Source organism: Bombina bombina, chromosome 1 (genome assembly GCF_027579735.1).
Source record: "Bombina bombina isolate aBomBom1 chromosome 1, aBomBom1.pri, whole genome shotgun sequence".
Classification (NCBI taxonomy): domain Eukaryota; kingdom Metazoa; phylum Chordata; class Amphibia; order Anura; family Bombinatoridae; genus Bombina; species Bombina bombina.
This window is the reverse complement of record NC_069499.1, coordinates 709,962,763-709,975,409: the sequence shown is the minus strand read 5'-3', so window position 1 is coordinate 709,975,409 and position 12,647 is coordinate 709,962,763. Positions and strand designations below refer to the sequence as shown.

The following is a 12,647-nucleotide window of genomic DNA, read 5'->3' as shown; positions in this document are numbered from 1 at the left end:
GAGCCGATGCCATATTCACCAGATCTGCATACCAAGTCCTGCGTGGCCACGCAGGAGCTATCAAAATCACCGACGCCCTCTCCTGATTGATCCTGGCTACCAGCCTGGGGATGAGAGGAAACGGCGGGAACACATAAGCTAGTTTGAAGGTCCAAGGTGCTACTAGTGCATCCACTAGAGCCGCCTTGGGATCCCTGGATCTGGACCCGTAGCAAGGAACTTTGAAGTTCTGACGAGAGGCCATCAGATCCATGTCTGGAATGCCCCACAGCTGAGTGACTTGGGCAAAGATTTCCGGATGGAGTTCCCACTCCCCCGGATGCAATGTCTGACGACTCAGAAAATCCGCTTCCCAATTTTCCACTCCTGGGATGTGGATAGCAGACAGGTGGCAGGAGTGAGACTCCGCCCATAGAATGATTTTGGTCACTTCTTCCATCGCTAGGGAACTCCTTGTTCCCCCCTGATGGTTGATGTATGAACTTGGCCCTCGCTAGCTGAGGCCAAGCTTTGAGAGCATTGAATATCGCTCTCAGTTCCAGAATATTTATCGGTAGAAGAGATTCTACCCGAGACCAAAGACCCTGAGCTTTCAGGGATCCCCAGACCGCGCCCCAGCCCATCAGACTGGCGTCGGTCGTGACAATGACCCACTCTGGTCTGCGGAAGGTCATCCCTTGTGACAGGTTGTCCAGGGACAGCCACCAACGGAATGAGTCTCTGGACCTCTGATTTACTTGTATCTTCGGAGACAAGTCTGAATAGTCCCCATTCCACTGACTGAGCATGAACAGTTGTAATGGTCTTAGATGAATGCGCACAAAAGGAACTATGTCCATTGCCGCTACCATCAAACCTATCACTTCCATGCACTGCGCTATGGAAGGAAGAGGAATGGAATGAAGTATCCGACAAGAGTCTAGAAGTTTTGTTTTTCTGGCTTCTGTCAGAAAAATCCTCATTTCTAAGGAGTCTATTATAGTTCCCAAGAAGGGAACCCTCGTTGACGGAGATAGAGAACTCTTTTCCACGTTCACTTTCCATCCGTGAGATCTGAGAAAGGCCAGGACAATGTCCGTGTGAGCCTTTACTTGAGGAAGGGACGACGCTCGAATCAGAATGTCGTCCAAGTAAGGTACTACAGCAATGCCCCTTGGTCTTAGCACCGCCAGAAGGGACCCTAGTACCTATGAGAAAATCCTAGGAGCAGTGGCTAATCCGAAAGAAAATGCCACGAACTGGAAATGCTTGTCCAGGAATGCAAACCTTAGGAACCGATGATGTTCCTTGTGGATAGGAATATGTAGATACGCATCCTTGAAATCCACCTTGGTCATGAATTGACCTTCCTGGATGGCAGGAAGAAGTGTTCGAATGGTTTCCATCTTGAACGATGGAACCTTGAGAAACTTGTTCAAGATCTTGAGATCTAAGATTGGTCTGAACGTTCCCTCTTTTTTGGGAACTATGAACAGATTGGAGTAGAACCCCATCCCTTGTTCTCCTAATGGAACAGGATGAATCACTCCCATTTTTAGCAGGTCTTCTACCCAATGTAAGAATGCCTGTCTTCTTATGTGGTCTGAAGACAACTGAGACCTGTGGAACCTCTCCCCTTGGAGGAAGCCCCTTGAACTCCAGAGAATAACCTTGGGAGACTATTTCTAGCGCCCAAGGATCCAGAACATCTCTTTCCCAAGCCTGAGCGAAGAGAGAGAGTCTGCCCCCCACCAGATCCGGTCCCGGATCGGGGGCCCGCATTTCATGCTGTCTTGGTAGCAGTGGCAGGTTTCCTGGCCTGCTTTCCTTTGCTCCAGCCTTGCATAGGTCTCCAGGCTGGATTGGCTTGAGAAGTATTACCTTCCTGCTTAGAGGACGTAGCCCTTGGGGCTGATCCGTTTCTGCGAAAGGGACGAAACTTAGGTTTATTTTTGGTCTTGAAAAGACCTATCCTGAGGAAGGGCGTGGCCCTTGCCCCCAGTGATATCAGAGATAATCTCTTTCAAGTCAGGGCCAAAGAGTGTTTTCCCCTTGAAAGGAATGTCAAGCAATTTGTTCTTGGAAGACGCATCCGCTGCCCAAGATTTTAACCAAAGCGCTCTGCGCCACAATAGCAAACCCAGAATTTTTTCGCCGCTAACCTAGCCAATTGCAAGGTGGCGTCTAGGGTGAAAGAATTAGCCAATTTAAGAGCACGAATTCTGTCCATAATCTCCTCATAAGAAGAAGAATTACTAATAATCGCCTTTCCTAGCCCATCAAACTAGAAACACGCGGCTGCAGTGACAGGGACAATGCATGCAATTGGTTGTAGAAGGGAACCTTGCTGAACAAACATCTTTAGCAGACCTTCTAATTTTTTATCCATAGGATCTTGGAAAGCACAACTATCTTCTATGGGTATAGTGGCGCGCTTGTGTAGAGTAGAAACCGCCCCCCTCGACCTTGGGGACTGTCTGCCATCAGTCCTTTCTGGGGTCGACTATAGGAAAACAATTTTATAAATATGGGGGGAGGTACTAAAGGTATACCGGGCCTGTCCCATTCTTTACTAACAATGTACGCCACCCGCTTGGATATAGGAAAAGCTTCGGGGGGCCCCGGGGCCTCTAAGAACTTTTCCATTTTACATAGTGGTTCTGGAATGACCAGATAATCACAAGCATCCAAATTGGATAACACCTCCTTAAGCAGAGCGCGGAGATGTTCCAACTTAAATTTAAAAGTAATCACATCAGGTTCAGCTTGTTGAGAAATGTTTCCTGAATCTGAAATTTCTCCCTCAGACAAAACCTCCCTGGCCCCCTCAGACTGGTGTAGGGGCCCTTCAGAAACCATATCATCAGCGTTCTCATGCTCTACAGAATTTTCTAAAACAGAGCAGTCGCGCTTTCACTGATAAGTGGGCATATTGGCTAAAATGTTTTTGATAGAATTATCCATTACAGCCGTTAAATGTTGCATAGTAAGGAGTATTGGCGCACTAGATGTACTAGGGGCCTCCTGTATGGGCAAGACTGGTGTAGACGAAGGAGGGGATGATGCAGTACCATGCTTACTCCCCTCACTTGAGGAATCATCTTGGGCATCATTTTTACTAAATTTTTTTATGACATAAAATACATATAGTTAAATGAGAAGGAACCTTGGTTTCCCCACAGTCAGAACACAATCTATCTGGTAGTTCAGACATGTTAAACAGGCATAAACTTGATAACAAAGCACAAAAAACGTTTTAAAATAAAACCGTTACTGTCACTTTAAATTTTAAACTAAACACACTTTATTATTGCAATTGCGAAAAAATATGAAGGAATTGTTCAAAATTCACCAAAATTTCACCACAGTGTCTTAAAGCCTTAAAAGTATTGCACACCAAATTTGGAAGCTTTAACCCTTAAAATAACGGAACCGGAGCCATTTTTATATTTAACCCCTTTACAGTCCCTGGAATCTGCTTTGCTGAGACCCAACCAAGCCCAAAGGGGAATACGATACCAAATGATGCCTTCAGAAAGACTTTTCTATGTATCAGGGCTCCACACACATGCAGCTGCATGCCATGCTGTCCTCAAAAACAAGTGCGCCATACCGGCGCGAAAATGAGGCTCTGACTATGATTAGGGAAAGCCCCTAAAGAATAAGGTGTCTAAAACAGTGCCTGCCGATATAATCATATCAAAATACCCAGAATAAATGATTCCTCAAGGCTAAATATGTGTTAATAATGAATCGATTTAGCCCAGAAAAAGTCTACAGTCTTAATAAGCCCTTGTGAAGCCCTTATTTACTATCTTAATAAACATGGCTTACCGTATCCCATAGGGAAAATGACAGCTTCCAGCATTACATCGTCTTGTTAGAATGTGTCATACCTCAAGCAGTAAGAGACTGCACACTGTTCCCCCAACTGAAGTTAATTGCTCTCAACAGTCCTGTGTGGAACAGCCATGGATTTTAGTTACGGTGCTAAAATCATTTTCCTCATACAAACAGAAATCTTCATCTCTTTTCTGTTTCTGAGTAAATAGTACATACCAGCACTATTTTAAAATAACAAACTCTTGATTGAATAATAAAAACTACAGTTAAACACTAAAAAACTCTAAGCCATCTCCGTGGAGATGTTGCCTGTACAACGGCAAAGAGAATGACTGGGGTAGGCGGAGCCTAGGAGGGATCATGTGACCAGCTTTGCTGGGCTCTTTGCCATTTCCTGTTGGGGAAGAGAATATCCCACAAGTAAGGATGACGCCGTGGACCGGACACACCTATGTTGGAGAAATGTTGGGTTTCATGTTCATTTAAATCCAAATCATTAAACTGAGATAAAAGCCCCTAAACATAAACTGTCACAATTACGTGGATTGTTACAGAACAGTACCGGTGTTTATGTTCCATTACATGCGCAACCTTCTCCAAACACTATAGATCGCTCAGAAGAAACTGTAATAATATAGGTAGGTGTAATAGATAAATGTGCAGTTTATGGCTAGTTGGTTTTTTTTCTAGGAGTAACATAATGTCACAAGTTTATTCTATACATTAATAAGCTGGGGCCAGATAACCATTCCTATTGATACCAAAAGGGTATATAGCCTGTATACTGGATGAAAGCGCAAACCACTGCCGAAAGAAAAAAAGAAAACGGTCAATATGCTTTTGAAACATTTTCATACAAGTACATCACCGGGAAATATATTTTTATTCTCTCCGGTATAAAAAGGTATCTTACTATTAATAAGAACAATTTATTGTGCAAAATAAAATAAATTAAAAGCTGAAATAGGAGAGCACACGTATAATGTAGCCAGTACCATTTACCTAAAAAAATGCAGATGTAATATTCATTATCAAGGTGAGGCACTAGCTGAACCTGCCATCTCGAGCATCATTTACCTGTAAACCATAACTATAAATAAACCCATAGATTGTAATAGTCAAACATTACAGAAGATTCTGAACATCTGAGATACCAAAATCTCAAAATAAATATGAAATTCTATGAAGCATAACTGTCAGAGGTGCAATTTCCTTCTGTAAAATACTTGTCCAATCCCAATGAATAACCAGTAGGGTCTTGTAATTTGCACAGCATAGGCTGCTCCTGCATAACACTTCTCAAGTGATGGGAAGGTAGGCTGCTCCGTATTTATATCCTTGGTATTCCATGAGATTTCATTATGCTTTGGCCCCTGTAAATCAAGCAGATCAGAAGAAAAATGATCTATTTCCCCCACTTTTAACAAATAACGTAATCTGGCCACATAGAAAAGTCTGGGGCATATTATTAAAGAATTTAACTTTATTGTTGTTATTCATCTGGGGAAGGGCCAATTAAACTTTTTACAGTTCAATGTGAAAGAAGTATTATGAGCCACAAAAAAAGGACTTGACATAAATATTACTTGCAAAAGATAAACATTTACAACAGGAACCTGACATTTTTCTATGTGTGGTTTAGCTCTTACAGTATACATGTATTTAGTTTTTATCTCAGATATGCTGGCTGAATAATTCTTTCTTAAAGGTATATGAAACCAAAAAATGTTCTTTCATGTGTGTGCCTTTACATTGCGGTCTATGGGAACTGTGTGTTCCCAGTAAATATATCCTTATATACCTATATATTTGTTAATATGTGTATATACATATATTAACGCATACATATAAATGTATATCAGCAAATACTGCGCTGGTTACGGCATCAGAACGAGGCTCCCATTAGAGCCTATGGAAGTGCTCTCTCGTGAATGCAATGCTTCCCAGCATGGTATAACACGGTGGAGCAGAAATATTGCTTTCTTGAAAGCGATATTTAGTGATCCACTTGTAATCTGGCCCCAAATGCGTTTAGTGTCCTTTTAACACACCTGCAGCCAAAAGAAATCAGTAAGCACACTTTTAGGAATTTTACTAATAAGTTGAACTTGCTGTACACTTTTATTACGATTTTAATGCATGCTCTAACTAGGATTTTTACATTGTAATTTCAATATGCTCATTTTATTGAGCACCACACTGTAACGTATGTGTCTTTCCTTCGCACACAGAAATGTAGGTTACAAGATGTAAAATTTGCCTTTAATAAATCTTGTGAAACACCTTGTTGCACTAATGGATCTTTGAAGAGAAAGTTACTTGAGTGGAGAGCATTTGACAATCAGTCCCAATTTTTGCATGGGGTAAGTTTAGCTTGTTGTATTCCCCCATTATTTAATGTGTGTTGCTTCAAGAACTTTCAGTCAGCTGAAAGAAAGTTTTGCCTAAAGGGTCATGAAATCCAATTTATTGTTTCATGAATCAGATAGAACATATCATTTTAAACAACTTTCAAATGAACTTCTATTATCTAATTTGCTTCGTTCTTTTGGTACCTTTGTTGAAGCAGCAAATCTCCTGAACTTGTCAAAGTCTCTGTGTGTCTACTATAAAAACAACACTAAAAGTGTGGCCTTAAAGGGACATAATACTCATATGCTAAATAACTTGAAAGTGATGCAGTATAACTAAAAAGCTGACAGGAAAATATCACCTGTAAAAAAGGAAGATATTCGACCTCAAAATGGATAACAGTTATACTTCAGCTACTGTCCAGCTGCAAGTTGAAAACCCCTCAAAAACAATAGCCAATAAGTATCATAATTGCTGAGGTCATGCATTGCTTTGCTGTGATCTTATCAGATTTCACTGAAATCTCGGGCAAATTCATAGTAACATCCCTTAAACTGAAAAGGGAAATAACATGACTGTGCCTGCACATGTCAGATGCACACTCCCATGCAAGTTCTGGGACAAGTATCCTGTTTGACTACTTAAAGTCCCTTTACAATGGGATGTGGATACTTATAATATATAATAATAATTTGAGATTTATATAGTGCTTTTCTTCCTGTGAGACTCAAAGCACTTTACAAATATACCAACATAAAGACATAAAAGTTAGGAGTTTCTGAAGGTCAGATAAGCGGACTGAATGCCTGATGGAAGAGGTGGAAGTCTATAAGGACGGTGCCTCTCTGATTACGCACGGTAAAGAGCTCCAGAAAGTAGGGGCAGCGTGGCCGAATGCTCTGGAGCCTGAATTTGTCCTTATTCTTGGCACTGAGAGGAGGGATGTGTTGGCTGACCTAAGTGAGCGGGATGGGATGTAGGGTGTCAGGAGCTTTTTCAGGCACTGTGGGCCTTGGTTGCTTAAGGCTTTGAAGGTCAGCCGGCCAATTTTAAAATATGTTTGCCATTTAATTGGAAGCCAATGCAGGAAGTGCAGAACAGGTTTTATGTGGCAGGAGCAAGTTTGATTGGTTAGTAGTCTGGCTGCTGCGTTTTGTACCGCCTGAAGGCGATGGAGTTCTTTTTTTGGAAGGCCCAAGTAAAGTGCATTGCAGTAATCTAGCCTAGAGGATACAAATGCATGGATTAATGTTGGCATATCATCTGGTGAAATTAAGTGTTGTATACTGGCTATGTTTTTCAGATGAAAGTAGGCAGATTTGAGGCAGATTTTATTACAGAGGAAATATGCTGTTTAAAAGATAGTCCAGCGTCAATCAGCACTCCGAGGTTTCATACCTTTGCTGAACTAACGAGTTCAGAGCCTCCAAGCTCCAGGCCGGTTGGGTGATCGTGGGATATTTTTGATGCCCAGGGTCCCCCTCACCAAGAGTAACTCTGTTTCCCTGTGTTCACTTTTGGACAGCTAGCAATTATCCATTTTTTTAGGTCTGTTAAGCAACTGTTTATGCGGCATGCTGGGTGTGCAGTATCTGGAGCAAAGGAGAAGTAGAGTTGTGTGTCATCAGTAACAATGATACCTTAGGCCATTTTTGTTAATGATGTCCCTCAGTGGTAGTAAGTAAATTGCAAATAGCATGGAAGACAGGATGGATCCTTGTGGAACTCTGCAGGCCAGTTCTGTTGGTGCTGATGAGCTTAATCCTGATATTACTCTCTGTGATCTACCAGCGAGGAAAGATTTAATCCAGTTAAGGACTGTGCCTCCTAGACCACAGATGTGCTGTAAGCGCTCTATTAGAATCCTATGGTCAATTGTGTCAAATGCAACTGAGAGATCTAGGAGGATTAAGATGGAGTAATCACCTTTGTCTCTTGCTATGAAGAGATCATTTAGCACTCGGACTAGCGCTGTTTCAGTGCTGTGGCGGCATCTGACTGGAAAGGACTGAATATGTTCAGGCGTGATAGATGGGCTTCCAGTTGAGTTGCCACTACTTTTTCAATTATTTTCCCCAGAAATGGGAGGTTGGATACTGGTCTAATTAGTCATGCAGTCTGGGTCTAATAAAGACTTCTTTAGGAGTAGTTTTACCACAGCTTCTTTTAGAGGATCTGGGAAGTCTCCTGTTTTTAGTGAACACTGCACTATTTTTGTGAGGGCTGGGGCGAGTGTTTCAATGCATCCAGATATGAGCTGAGTTGGAGCAGGGTAGGGTGCAACTTTTGTATGTTGTTTTTAACTCCTTTTATATCCACATTTGTAAAAGTGGACCATAAATTGGGGCAATCTGGCATTCCATTGTAGTGGTTCTGGTGTGTAACTGTTTGGCCTGCGTTGATAGTGGTTCGGATTGAGGAAATCTTGTCTCGGAAGAAGTTCACAAATGCTTCACCTTTATCCTGGAGAAAAGTTGGTGGGGCTACTGGTTTGCAGAGCCTTTCTACTGTGCGAACAGTTGCCTGGGTGTATTGTGGGAGAGTGCAATTTCGCGTAATAAAAATTAAGATTTTTTCTGAGTTATCTTGGATTGATATTTATTTGGATGTTTGGTAAGAGCGGCTTTATCCTCTGGATCATGTGTTCTGCGCCACTTTCTCTCGAGTTTACGTCCTGTTCTTTTCATTTCTCTGATGGAGCTATCAAACCACGGTGCATTGTTGTGGGTTTTGACAGTATGTATGCAAGTTGGTGCAATGCTTTCAAGGGTGTCTCTCATGGTTTTGTTGTAGAGTCGGACTAAGGAGCTGGGGTCTTCGCAGGTGCCCATTAGTTCACTTAGATCCATATGTGATGCTATATCCAGTGGTGTCAGCCATTTTATTGAGCGGTGTTTGACCAGGTTCTGAGGCTGTGATACAATGGGTCGGTGGTCTGACCAAGTAACTGGATATACAGTTACTGGTGACACTTCTAGTCCAGACTGGAACACTAGATCAAGTGTCTCGGAACCTGTTGGCGCTCTACAAATACCTGATAAAAAAAGGGTATGACCTTTTCTGTGGGTGGGAGTGGCGACGATTTGAGTGAAGTCGAGTGTACTCATCAAGCTGAGGAGATCCTGCCCAAGCAGGGATAGGGTGTTTTCAATCCAAGTGTTGAAGTCTCCCAATATAAGCCATCTGGGGTGTTCAAGGATTAAGCCAGCCAAAATGTCTGCGAGTTCCTGAAGAAATCTCTTCCCATCTCCTGGGGGTCTGTATATTAGCAGTATTTGGAATCCTCTCTCTATTGAGAGGCTGGCAGCTATGCATTCAAAGATTGGGTTTTGTGGACTGATATTGGTCTGGGATTTAAGGATGATTTCACACAGATCATAACTCTGCCTCCCTTGCGATCTTGTCTCGGGCGGTGGAACGCCGTGTAATTGTCTGGAATAGCTGTCTCTAGAATAGGCCCTGCATTTTCATCTAACCATGATTCTGTGATGCATGCTGATTTGTATGTTTCAATAAGGTCATCAATAATAGCCGTTTTGTTCTTTATTGATCTGGCATTGCATAGGATTGCTCTGATAGGACAGTCTTGGGATTCTGAGTTTTTGCTCTGTACTGAGACAGCGTGTCTTCTAATGGGGATCACATAAAGTGATTTTCTTGATTTGATAGTGCAGTTGTTGTGGCTTTTAGGTTGGATCACTTCAATTGGGCTTGCGGGTGGACAGGGTGGTGGGGAAGCTGTGATACTGTCAGGATATAGAACTTTAAATTTAGATTTCCCTCCACGACAGCCCCTTTCGGTCCCTTTGAAAATGCTGAGTGATTTTATGGTAGCCACTAGTGAGGGACTGAGTGCCGCGACCGCTTTTTGGGGTCTTAGGGAGTGCAGATGTGAGGGCGTAGAGGTGGTCATTCCCTCTGCAGTGAAGGGGTTAAAATAGCTTCTTGTTTGTGTAGGAATGTTAGCAGTGGGGTCTGGTTACATTGCCCTGCTCTATAGGATTCAGGCCAGAGTGAGGTGTGAGATTTTGCACTTCAGGCTGCATTGTAGATAACAGATAAGAAATCATGCAGGGGTTTTAAAACCAATGTGTTTTAATGAAATAGACTTAATCGATTATTTTTTCTTGTGTTTAAAAATGAAATCTGAGCATTGCTAAATGGATGATCAAATCCAAAACCCAATTTGTGCATGGGTTGAGTCTGTTTTTCTTTTTAGTTTAAGTGTACCTTGTTTCTGGTGTTCAGCTGAAGGTATCTCTTTCTGGTAGTAATATGGTCCGGTGGGAGTATATTTCCATCTGTTGAGTATCTTAGTTTAGTAATGCCATCCGTTCAATTTTGATGAGTCTAGTTGTGCGTTATGTGGAGTCGATATTGGTACTTGAAATAATTGTGATGAATTTTGAATGTAAGGAGGTTAAAATTAAGATAAATGGATAAATCCTGGAGAGGTCAGGAAAAGTGTGGCAGCCAGCATTATGTAATTTTAAGGTAACTATCTTCTTTTTTTACATAGAGATGTTCAGGTTTTGACAGCTATGTTGCATCACTTTCAAGTGCTTCAACATTTGGGTATCGTCCCTTTAAACACTAAATAAATGCAAGATATAATGATGCATTCAAGGAAAAGATTAGTCTGAGAATAACATGTAGATATATTTTTTTAAAGTTTCATTAACTGTTTAAATTTTAACAAAATAAGTGTAAAAATTTAGTGTCAATAAAACAATGGGAGCTGCCATGTTGTAACTTAAGTTACCTTCTGTGCTGTGGCCAATTAGTGACAGTTATAAATAGGTCACTAGAGTAAGCAGCCAATGGCTGTGTGGAATATAACAGTGTTCTGCACTCACTTCCATTTCTATCAGGAACTGAAAAGCTCACGATTTCAGAATGGAATTACAGGAAAAGGGGACAAAATAAATAATGTCCCCTATTTCATATTTTCATATTTCAGAGTTTTGAGATATTATATATATATATATATAATTAAAGGGATATGAAACCCAAAATGTTTCTTTCATGATTCAGATAGAGAATGCACACTGTAACTAGATTTTTCTTTGCATAAATGATTTATAGATGATCCATTTATATAGCTCATCTGGGAGTGTTTTTGTAATAATGTATAGTTTTGCTTATTTTTTAATAGCATTGTGCTGATTTTCAGACTCCTAACCATGCCCCAAAGTATCAAATGTAGACCCAGGTCTACTGATTCATGCTGCTATTGTTTGTGTTATCTGTCTTTTTATATGCAGGGAAGGGGGGGACAGTGTCTGCTCTTATTGCTTTTGCAGCCTCTTTCACTGGGTGTCCCAGCCTAACCTCATCAACAGTGCTAAACTGGAAGCTTCTAAGTAAGTTTGTAAAATGTTTTATACTGGATTTTTAGATTAGTATCTGTGCATATTCTTCTTTAAAGTATTTCCTAGTACAAGCAGTTTAATAAAAATTGGTGTACACTGTCCCTATAAACAACTTTCTAATTTACTTCTATTATCAATTTGTCTTCATTCTCTTGGTATCTTTTGTTGAAAAACAGAGACTATGTTCAGGAGTCGGCCCATTTCTGGAGCACTATATGGCAGCAGATTTGCAAGGATGTTATCCATATGCAAGAGCACTAGATGGCAACACTATTCCTGCCATGTACTGCGCCAGATGCCTACCTAGGTATCTCTTCAACAAAGCATATCATGGGAACGAAGCAAATTTGATAAAAGAAGTAAATTGGAAACTTTTTTTTAAAAGGGTAGGCACTGTCTGAATAACAAAATAATTTTTTTGGGGTTCATATCCCTTTAAGCAAAAATTCTCTTTCAATTATATGGGCATAAACCAAGAACATTTTGGTTGCTTTATTTTTTGCAATAATGCTTTTTAGGTGGAAAGGTTTTCCTGATTGTCCTAATATGAAACTATTACAAAATCAAAAGATTTGGAAAATGTAAAGGAAAAATTAAATGTTAATGGTTCTCATAAAGGTAGGCAAATTTAATCTATTGTCTAATTTGCTTTGTTTTCTTGATATATTTTGTTGAAAAGCATACCTAGGAAGGCTCACGAGCAGCAATGCAATACTGAGAGGAAGCTGCTGATTGGTGGCTGCACATGTATGCCTCTAGCCAATGGCTCACCTGATTGGTTCAGATAGGTACCAGTAATACATTGCTGCTACTTCAACAAAGTATATTGGATTTTTTTTTTAAATTGTATAATCTTTTTAGATTTGATTTTTTAAAAGCACTGACCTTTTTTGAAAGCTACACAGCATCTGCCTGCAGAGTGCTATGTGTCCATGTCTATGGCAACATCTGACAATCCATAAGAGACTGGAAAACACAAATGACAATGTTACTTTAATAAAATGCAAATAAAAACCACCTGAATCTAATTTTATCCCAACTCCCTTACCTGAATTCTCTTCATCAGTTACATCTTCCCAATTATCTTCTGTGGATAAAAGT

General features: G+C 40.8%; 1 protein-coding gene across 3 annotated transcripts in view; it reads right to left on the bottom strand.

The window, feature by feature from the left end:
• Nucleotides 1–4,686: 4,686 nt before the first annotated feature.
• ZDHHC15 (zinc finger DHHC-type palmitoyltransferase 15) overlaps nucleotides 4,687–12,647 on the bottom strand; it is a 109,881-nt gene continuing 101,920 nt past the window's right edge. For all 3 annotated transcript variants that reach the window (XM_053699199.1, XM_053699200.1, XM_053699201.1), the window contains exons 10-12: nucleotides 12,595–12,647; nucleotides 12,432–12,512; nucleotides 4,687–5,195 (exon numbers count right to left, since the gene is read on the bottom strand). The exon at nucleotides 12,595–12,647 is cut by the window's right edge and continues 54 nt beyond it. In XM_053699199.1, coding sequence (XP_053555174.1) covers nucleotides 12,469–12,512; nucleotides 12,595–12,647 — 97 coding nt within the window. In that variant the 3' untranslated portion in view covers nucleotides 4,687–5,195; nucleotides 12,432–12,468. The remainder of the gene's footprint in view (nucleotides 5,196–12,431; nucleotides 12,513–12,594) is intronic.